This window comes from Amblyraja radiata, chromosome 8, assembly GCF_010909765.2.
Source record: "Amblyraja radiata isolate CabotCenter1 chromosome 8, sAmbRad1.1.pri, whole genome shotgun sequence".
NCBI classification, from domain to species: domain Eukaryota; kingdom Metazoa; phylum Chordata; class Chondrichthyes; order Rajiformes; family Rajidae; genus Amblyraja; species Amblyraja radiata.
This window is the reverse complement of record NC_045963.1, coordinates 24,231,597-24,242,865: the sequence shown is the minus strand read 5'-3', so window position 1 is coordinate 24,242,865 and position 11,269 is coordinate 24,231,597. Positions and strand designations below refer to the sequence as shown.

Genomic DNA, 11,269 nt, shown 5'->3' with positions numbered 1-11,269 from the left:
GCAGCCCTGTGTTACATGCAGAGCGACCGGAGATGCGATCCGGAAATCAATCACATCTCCAGCAATGTAAGAGATTGAAAAAAGTTTTCCCGACCCCCTCCCCCTCTCCTCAAATAAAACAAACCAGTGAACATTAACACATACTTATAAAACACACTAAAAATAACAAAAAGACGAAAAGACAGCAGACTGTTGGCGAGGCTGCCATCACATACGGCGCCACCTGGTGTTTTGCCTTGCCAAACATGTTGCAAGTTAAACTAATCTCCTCTGCCTGCACATGATCAGTGTCCCCCCCATTCCCTGCATATCCATGTACCTCTCCAAAAGCTTCTTAAACACCATCATTATATGTTTTAAAGGGAACATACACTAATGTTGTATGATGCAACATTATTGTATCATATGGAGCATATTATACAATGTATAATATAATAATATTCAACTGTTATTGCATATTAAGGAGCAACAATATCACACAGAGGGTAGTGGGTAAATGGAACGAGATGCCAGATGAAGTGGCAGAGGCAGGTACAATAACAACATTCAAAAGATATTTGGGCAGGTGAGGACTCCAGACATTTTAATGTCATTTGTACCGAGGATGAAAAAGAAAAGAACGTGCCACCAGGCTCTGGAACAGTTTTGTTTTTGTGTGACTTTTCCTGTTTGTAAGAGTTAAAACAAAAACAATTATTTATTTTCCAGGTGTCTTCCTACAATTACTGGGCGATGCTTTGGGATCTGTTGTGGTAGTAGTCACTGCTACCATCTTCTATGTGTTTCCACTTGGATCGGATGATCCCTGTAATTGGGAATGTTATGTCGATCCAAGCCTGACCATCGTTATGGTTATGATCATTTATATCTCTGTTTACCCACTTTTAAAAGAAACGGTTCATATTTTACTTGAGAATGAACCCAAAGAATTGAATGTGCAGGATATGGGTAAGTTAATGCTTATTATGTAAGATTCATTAACGTGTCTTAAAGACCTAAGGTCATGTTATGATTAGAAATATATCCTAAAAATACATCTTCGGAATTTATCTTCTGATATTATGTTTAGTATTTGATGTTATTTCAAGAAAATAACGTAGTCATAATCTCGATAAACTGCCACATTAAGGTCATAAGTAATAGGAACAGAATTAGGCCATTCGCCCCATCAAGTCTACTCCGCCATTCAATCATGGCAGATCTTTCTGTCCCTCCTAACCCCATTCTCCTGCCTTCTCCCAATAACTGACACTCGTACTAATCAAGAATGGATCTATCTCTTCCTTAAATATATCCACTGACGGCCTCCATAGCCTTCTGTGGCAAATAATTCTACAGATTCACCACCCTCTGACTAAAGAAATTCCTTCTCATCTCCTTCCTAAAGGAACGTCCTTTAATTCTGAGGCCATGACTTTTAGTCCTGGACTAGAATTTTGAAAACTATTTGATGCTCTTATAACACCAGAGATAATTAAATAAACAGGAAAATGTTGTTGTACACCTGATACAATTTCATTCACCAGATTCCATGCACATGAAATGAATGTTGCAGTCTTGGGTGGTAGTATTTTTACGGCAGTGTTTTTCCTGTCGATATGGGATTTTAATTCACTGCTACCGCAACGCTTCAAACGCTCGTGTTCCACAAAATCCCACTCGCAAGATGATTAAAATGGCCATTAATTTACGGGAATTAAACACTTCCTTCCAAAGTAATTCCTTCCATTTGGCCTATAAATTCATGACAATGAGATTTTAAAATCATGTTATTGTGTGAATTCTTGTGTGAATGTTATTTGGACACTTAGGCTATTTAAAAGTGTTAACCTTTCTTTAAGAAATTGATAGATGTTTGGATCTAGTAATTGAATTTTGTAAATAACTACGATTAGGTAACTAACTAATTATATGCGTTAATTTCAGGTCATCCAAGTACGATTGTTTCATATTTGTTTCAGAATGCTTCAATCTATAAAAACTGAAAAATTCATTCAGTTCTCTTAATTTTTAAGAAAGTTATTGGCTTTTGACTGTCCTTGATCACAGCTTTTGAGTTAAGTCAATGGAAAAGCAATAGGGAACAAGATGCTAATTTCAGAGTTTGAAAATGGCCATAACTTTTTTAATACTGAAGATATGAAAGTGAATTGGGTGTCAAATTAAACTTCTTTTTATGCTTTATCTGATGGGATAAATTGCAGACTTGATTTTGATCTCAAAATTTTGTAACATTGCTACAATGTGATGATGCTTCTCAAATGCTTGAAGGTGGCTGCTTCATATCTAATAAATATACAAGAGAGCAGTGATCATAAGACATAAGTGAAATGAGTAGAATTAGGCCATTCAGCCCATCAAGTCTACTTTGCCATTCAATCATGGCTGATCTATCTCTCCCCCCTAACCCCATCCTCCTGCCTTTGCCCCTTAACCTCAGACTCCATTAATCAACTGTGAGTTTTGTGATAAAAACACTTCAGAAATAGAAGGGAGAGGAAAGAAAACTAACTCTTAACTAATGGATATAAATATTAAAACTATATTTATGCTGAAATTAATTAACTATATTACAAAAAAGTTTCACTGTACCAACATTTAAGTTGTACATGTCACATATGAAATGTGGTGGGAGACTACAATGATACTAGCTTTAAATTGAGTAATTGTAGCACAATTTAATAATAATTTCTAGTAGAACAGATAATATAATATCAGTTTAGTATTTCATTTGGCAAGTTTTATTCAGTGTAGATACAGAATGGTTCTGATTAAATCCTGCTTTAAGCATATGAAAATAAATTGTGACCTCATTGAAATTTCCTAAGATGTGTCCCATGAGGTAAACGTTACATGTCTGTTTGAGATTCCTCCTTTGCTGATCCCAAATGTATACATTTGGTTACATGATGGCTTCAACAGTTTGAATCCTTCCATAGTGTTTCTTGATATTCTCCCTTTCGAATGTTCCAGCTGGATATACCAAACCAGGTTTAGTCCTTTCTAACTCAGATGTCCTTGTGAGCACATTTTCCAAGACTTGGTGAATCCTCCAATGGAGACATTTACATTAAAATATTAATGTCCTGAATATTTAAATTGGTTTGTTTTTCTCTCTCTATTCAATATCTATATCTAGATTGTCCCAGTCCTAGTTCAGAAAACACTGCAAAGAAAGTTGTCGACACAAGCGCTTCGGACACAGAAGAAAAGGAAGAGACAAAAGTAATATTAGATATGCCTACTGTTTCAATGTAGTAAGTCTATTTCATCTGGCAATATAATCCCATTTCAAAGTAAGACTGAATCTGGGGCTAAACTTATTTTTTGTTTATATGTGGAAAAGAAGAGCACAGATCAGTCAGGTTTGAGGTTTGCTTAACTAAGACTTAACTTCTTCATTATGACCAGGCTGAAATAAGCTTGGAAATAAAATGGAGTTTATTGAAAATGAAGTTACTTACATCCCTTTAAATGCTACCCCTTTAAATAAAGAGGCAACTTACCATTTGATTGCTAAATTTATGAAGGATGGGAAGCTACGTTTTTACCTCTTTCAAACCATACAATCTGCACATTAGATCTGAGTGAAATCTTAAAATGATATTTACCGGTAATTTCAGTTAAATTTATGTTAGGTTTCAAAACAGGGCGAAAAAAGCTCCCCTACAATTTTCCAGGTTGTGCAAACAATTGCCATTTTACACAATATTGTGTCAGGGGGGGATCAAACCAACTATGTCCCATTGTTCTACTTTTGCTTCCCTCCCCTGCCCCCACTCTTCCAGACAGAACAAAAATAGAGTTCCCCTGGTTCTTCCCATTCACCCCACCAGCCTCTGATTCCAACACATCATTCTCGAATGTTCCCGTCACCACCTACTTGATCCCACCACCACCACCAGTCACGTCTTCTCATCTGCACTCATTTTCGCCTTCCACAGAGACCGCTCCCTCTACGACACCTTGGTTCACTCATCCCTTCTCACCCAAACCAACCCTTTCCCATGCAGCCGTAGAAAATATTACCCCTGTCCCTCTACTTTGTTCCTCGCAGCCATCCAGGTGAGGCAGTTGTTCACATGCACCTCCTCACACCTCAGACTGTGTTCGGTATTCCTAATGTGGCATCTTTTACATCTGCAAGACCGAACATAGACTAGCTGACTGTTTCATCGAACACGAGCGCTTGGTACACCAAGCCCTGCTAGATCTACAGGTAAATAACCTTCCCATTCTCATTCTGACCTTTCTGTCCTGGGCCTCCTCTATTGCAGAGTGAGGCCTCATGCAAACTGGAGGAACAGCATCTGGTATTCTGCTTGGGTAGCTTACAATGTAACCCCATGATCATTGAATTCTCCAATGTTAGGTTAAATATTGTCCAATATTGAAATTAACCTGCTAACTGCAGAATGGAAAAAAAATCGAAATGTAGTAAATCCTTGTTTTAATGGATTGCGGTTATAGTGGATGGATCTACTGATGGCTGCCCATGCTGCCTCCCTGCTGCCCACAGCCCTGACTGCCCACACTGCCCCCTGCCCACACTGCCCCTGGCCCACATTGCCCCCTGCCCACACTGCCCACATTGCCCACACTGCCCCTGGCCCACATTGCCCCCTGCCCACACTGCCCCTGGCCCACACTGCCCCTGGCCCACACTGCCCCCAGCCCACACTGCCCCTGGCCCACACTGCCCCCTGCCCACACTGCCCACATTGCCCACACTGCCCCTGCCCACATTGCCCACACTGCCCACACTGCCCCTGGCCCACACTGCCCACACTGCCCCCTGCCCACACTGCCCACATTGCCCACACTGCCCCCTGCCCACACTGCCCACATTGCCCACACTGCCCCTGCCCACATTGCCCACACTGCCCACATTGCCCACACTGCCCACACTGCCCCTGCCCACACTGCCCACACTGCCCCTGGCCCACATTGCCCACACTGCCCACACTGCCCCTGGCCCACACTGCCCCTGGCCCACACTGCCCCTGGCCCACATTGCCCACACTGCCCACACTGCCCCTGGCCCACACTGCCCACACTGCCCCCTGCCCACACTGCCCACATTGCCCACACTGCCCCTGCCCACACTGCCCACACTGCCCCTGGCCCACATTGCCCACACTGCCCACACTGCCCCGGCCCACACTGCCCCCTGCCCACACTGCCCCTGGCCCACATTGCCCCCTGCCCACACTGCCCACATTGCCCACACTGCCCCTGGCCCACATTGCCCACACTGCCCCTGGCCCACATTGCCCACACTGCCCCTGGCCCACATTGCCCACACTGCCCCTGGCCCACACTGCCCACACTGCACACAGCCTTCCCGGCCTCTCATGGCCCCGGCACCCACCACTCCCTGTGTAAATGCTTGCTCTACATGTTTCCTTGTAGCTAAACCTCTCTCACTTTAAACTTTTGTCCTGTGGTACTTTCCCAGGACATTTCCATCCTGGGAAAAATACTCTTGATGATCTAACTCTGCTTCTCATACTTCTGTAGCTTCTCTTGTGTCGCCCCTCAGCCTCCAACGCTGCAGAGTGTACAGTCCATGTTAATCCAACATCTCCTTTTAGCTATGGAACTCCAATTCAACCTCTTCTGCACCCTACCCATAGCTTCCAGGTCATTCCTATAAGCTAGTTACTAGAGTTGCCTACAATTCTCCAAATGTGGATGAATTAAAGTTCCCCACTTTCATGCTCAATGCCCTGAACAATGAAGGAAAACCCTCCCTTCCCTTCTTTGCTGAGGGTGGACATTAATGAGATACGTGCCCTGCTTAAGGCACCACATGTTAGACATGCCACACCTATAAACAGCAAAGGCAACCACTCAAATCAGGAGAGTCTGTGATGTCCACTATTCACTAATGCACAATCATGCAACATACAACTTGCTCAAGAGGGAGGGAGAAGCAGCAGAACATGTTTTAGTGATGTGCTCTCTAATGGAACCCCTCCACATCATATTCATATAGGATAGGGCAGCTGCATCAATGCTTGTGTGTCCACATTGCAAATCGTGGTGAAAAAAGTCAGGATGTTTAAATCACTCCTCAAATGGCTGAAAAGACCAAGGCACTTTTACCATGTATCTAAACAAATGTCTTTGATTATATTGTTTTTCCTGAAGGCATGGCTGACTCCTGCTCGAGCAGAAGTTTATTATTAGCGTCAGTGAGCAAACATGTCACAGTTACTTGGAGGCACAAGAAACTGCCGAAGACGGAACCTTGAACCTTGAAGTGCTGGAGGAAAGTGGGTCAGCAGCATCTCTGGAAGCAAATGGACAGATGATGTTTTGAATTGGGATCCTTCTACAGACTTAAAAAAAATCACAGTTACTTCCTGTGAAACGATCCATGGTGAAAATGTGGGAAACGTGGAAATTAATGAAAAAGCGTGTTTCAAAATAATGATTGATTTGCCCTGTGTTTAAACAAGTTGCAATGAGAAATCTGTCATTAGTTCGTCAAGGATGTGAGCATCGTTAGCCAGCCCAGTATTTTTTTCCTCATGCTTCCTTGCCTTTGTGGTGGGAGAGGGAGAGTTGATCAAAACTGACAAGGGAACAATCTGTTTAAAATCCTTCAGCTGAAACAAAGTGTCAGAGACATATTGAAACACCAAACTGTTTAGAAAGTCCAGCCACATGTAGTTGAATTCCAATAATCCACTATCTGATGTTTAAGAAATCCTTACTGTTCAACACATGGCCCAGTAGCTGATGTTTACAGCGCTCTTTCAACTCACCTGGGCCCAAGTTCCCACACTCCAATTCAACTCATCATGTCCTGACTTCCCCCACTTCCTTTTAATTTATTATGTTCACTGGAAAAATTATTATAATACTGTGTGGCATCTGAAAATAGTTAACCAAACACGTGTTAGTGTGTTAATAACATCTAATTGTCCAAATATATGCCAGTTTAGCACCAAAGTCTCGAGTTTGACTGTAATGCTGAACTGCATGTTAAAATATTTCTTCCCTGCCTACTTTTGCAAGAAATAGAGCTACTATTTCATCTTCCCCGGTGCTTTGTTGTAACTCATAAACAGTTTTCAATTTAGCATTTTCATATGCATTGTTAAATTCTTTCAGCAATAACATTGTCTCCAACAAACCTCTTTGTTTTAGTTTTTATTAAATAGATAAAAGGACATAGCAGTATGCTTTATTCTTTCAATGAGTGGAACATTTCAAACTAAATGTCTCCAAGTAAATAAGCATAATCACTTTTAAACAATATCACAAGGTTATATTTTTGAAAATCATTTTTACAACAGCAGCACATAGCAACAAGATCATGTTGTTACCATTGGTAATTATGGACAGTAACCATTTTCATTTAAAACGGTACAGAACCATGTTTTACTATAGTATTTAATCATAAGAAACAGAATGGCTATCGGACTCCACTTCAGCATTAATTTTGAGGATAGCAATTGTTTACATCACTTGTTGAAAAGTAATTTGAAGCTTTGGCCACATAAAGAAGCTGTGTCCTTCTGACCATTTCCAAATCAGCAATACTGTGAACTAAGCATAAGTGAACTGTATTTGTGACTGTATACTGGAGGAGAGATTGATCTATCAATCAAGTTGACCGAGTCGATCTATACGACTGGGCACTGGATATTATGCCAGAATCTCTCCTGTTCGATGTTACTAAAAAAAGCAAAGGACAAAACTTGAGTTCAATTTCAGCTCTGGAAAGAAAGAGACTTGGTCCCACCACATTTGTTTCTCTTTATAACTGTGTTTTGCATCGTATCAGGTAACATTTGAGAAAATCTCTCTATTGCCTCTCATATTGCCTTTCGTTGGTTAATTTTACTCCAGTAGCAGAAGAATTGAATCTATATGGCTTAAAGAGATAATTTCCCAATCATCTGCTCTAGACATGGAATTTCACTCACAAACACCCCTGTTAGGAAAATGCTCCTTCCTGTGACAAAACAATTATGGTCACAATACAGAATGGATTAATAACCAATGCATTTCTAGTAAATATGCTTCTGGTACTGGTTTATAATTTATGGTAAAAATAAGTCAGGAGTTACTAAATTAAGTCAATTTTGTTACAATGATAGAATATTTAGATCCAATGCGTTTTTATCCGATATTTTCGGAAGGTTTTGATTTAAAAAATGTTCAATTTTCCGCAATATTATAGCAATACATGTACAAACTGCTAGTTCATTGTACATAAATAAGGTTGTAAATCAAGAGCTGTGGGGGGCACAACATTATGTTATTGTGGGGGTGATATTAATAGGAGATTGTTAACAATGATCACAGTACCAGATAATCCACACCAAACATCACGGTTGTGTTGATTAATTATTGTAGAGTAAAAGCACCTTTGTTCATTAAAGAAGTCCAAATATTTATATGGTGTTTACAACTCATTTCTGGTTTATTATCTAATGCTAATATTTCCCAAAACATCTATTTTATGAACATGCACATATTTACAACATCCTTGTTTGGTCCAAACTCAAATAAATGAAGCACCTTAACACACCAGAATTCCTTGAAACACATGATTTAATGTTGAAAAGCTTAGATTAATTTATTGTCTAAATTAGTCTTTTAGTTTTCATTATCTTCTAGATGAGCAATGTTTTTCCCAACTAACTTGTGGCAGTCCTTGGGGAGTAGGCCACTCCTTGGATCATTCCCCTTGCCGATTGAGGGACAGGGGCGTTGGTCTGCCAAAGGGTTTCCAGAGGACCCTTTTTGTGTGTGTGCTCTCGCTGTGTGATTAAAGACTACTGTTTGAACCTGCCTGGCGTCTGGCCTTTTCCAGGCCGCTACAAAGTAATTTTTTGACCATTACAAACAAATGCATCAGAATTGCTATAAAAAGCAGCATCTCTTTATTAAATTGACAGGTTAATATGACTGCTTACTACTGGTCTAAAGGGCAATTGGTAAATATTAAACTTTTGGATTCCTACAATGGCAGCCCAAAACTGAAATTTGGCCCTCAGTAGCAACAATTTTGCTTTTTCCTAAACTTCATGCAATTCCCCTTCACAGACCTGCGTCATAAAACGAGAGCTTACTGTCGTTCGTTTTCTATTCCAGATTCCAGCATCTGCAATCTGGAGAACATTCTTTTTCAACCTTTCTCACAGCAAAACATTACGAGTACTGAAGTAAAAAATTATAAGGTTCTCATTATTTCCCTGAAAATGTGTAACATCTGTGTAATTAAAATGTGTAATTCGCGACTCCAGGGAAAGCTTCATGAATGACTTCTCAATGTGATGAAGGAGCTTTGAGAAGTCAATTTGTAATGAGCCCAGGATAAATGATGAAAGGCCCATGTTCCCTGCAAATCTGCTCCTCTGTAAGCACCACTGTGGATTCTATAATACTGTCCCAATCAGAGTGATCATTCCCTTCCTGTTTTTTCCAAGTATACTCTCTCTATGCACTCTAGATATGTCCTCTCTCATCAAAAAGGAAAACCCCCTCTTCTCTAACCTGTACTTCCATCACACCTGTAGCATCTGTACCGTGGAACGTTGAGCTGCCAGTCCTGACTTTCTTCCAATAGTGCTTCTGTTATGGCTGTAACATCTCAGTCTGGTGTTAACAGGCAGCTCCTTCCTTGTGGAGCTGGTGACAGGATACATGAGCAAGTCCATTGTTCTGATCTCGGACTCCTTCAGCATGCTGTCTGAGCTGATCTCTCTTATAAGCATCACGTTGACGGTGACTTATACACAGAAACTCCAGAAGAGGGCAGGCGTGTTGGGAGCATTTTCCTGGTGAATGCATTGACTCAAAAGTGATACATTGAAAGTACTTCTTATTCACATTCAGGCTATACTGTAGGTGAAGAACTCCAGGTATATTTGCTCGGCAAAGATTAATTCATCAAGCAAACATTCATCTAATGTTAGAGCAGGACACTATAAGAAGTGTATGTTAACATATTAGGGCTGATATTTTATTTTAAAAAGGGATGTTTTATTTTTGCAATTGAAAAAAATTGTAATTGGAAATTGGGCCTTTAAGGTAAATACTTTCAATTTCATTAGTATTCTGATTAGTACAGAGTAAATCATTCACTTTTTGTATACATAGACAATTCTCCCACACTCTGGTCAGGAATTTATTAACACAGTGACACAGCTGGTAGAGCTGCTGCCTCACTGTGTCAGAGTATTTGGTTTGATCCTGACCTCGGTTATGTGTGTGTGTGAAGTTTGCGTGTTCCTCCTGTGACGACATGGATTTCTTCCAGGTGCTCCAGCTTTCTCCCACATCCCAAAGATTGTGTGGGTGTGTAGGTTCATTGGCCTGTGAAAAGCTGTTAAATGGGGATTCTATGCATAGGTAGAATTTTTTTTTTGATCACACTACTATTTCAAGAGCAATGTTATTTTCAAGTGTTTCTAATGCAACAATTTACTCTCTGTGGTATACAAATTGAGTGCATGTTTACCTTACTAATAAACATGAAAGTACTTGAAAAGTAATTCAGTGCCTCTAAATTTATTTAGTGAACTATTGAATTTCCTGTACTATTAGCCTTAGGAGGTAATGTCTAATTTTCACTGAAATATTTTTGTAATTGAGCTTTGGTATATTATATATAGATACTAAAATATATCTAACCTATTAACAGTGTTCCTAATTGAAGACCAAATTGACATGTACACCACAGAGTGGGATATATTTGATACAACTGCATGGTGTATCTCAAGTAGATTATCTCTGAACCTAAATAACACGAGGTATATGTTAATTCCAAAGACAGCTCTTTAAAATTTGCTGAATCAATATTTTAAATTATTAAGAAACTGGGTGGCTGAGAAACAGAATCTTAATTTTGAATATTCAAGTTACATCAGAAAACAGTGGAAACTTCTCCAGTGTGTGATCAGGATTATCCATGATCGAAAAATCCATTGCCAATCTATTTTGTATCGTCATCTGGACAGTGCTATGAAAATGTCTCCGAATAAATGTCTGCATCTCCAAGAATAAAAGGGAGAGCTGTTATATTCCGGACGGCAGAATGAAGAACTAAACTTACACACTGGTTGCCTGGATCATGAGAGAGAGAGATCTATTACCCAGCATTCCCTGCTTATATTGAATACCAACTCAATAACATACACATGAATATGTATGAATGCATTACATTGCTCTCTTTGTTTTAAGTATTTAATCTAAGTACACGGTTACAATTTTGTTGTTGTGGTACTTGATTTAAACCTGTATTTAT

The 11,269-nt window shown here is 40.0% G+C and overlaps 1 protein-coding gene across 1 annotated transcript in view; it reads left to right on the top strand.

Annotated features, from left to right (window-relative positions):
- The window catches only part of slc30a10 (solute carrier family 30 member 10), an 11,118-nt gene extending 10,147 nt beyond the window's left edge, over nucleotides 1–971 (top strand). The window contains exon 3 of the mRNA XM_033026368.1: nucleotides 709–971. Within this exon, the coding sequence (XP_032882259.1) occupies nucleotides 709–971 (263 nt within the window). The remainder of the gene's footprint in view (nucleotides 1–708) is intronic.
- Nucleotides 972–11,269: the final 10,298 nt, after the last annotated feature.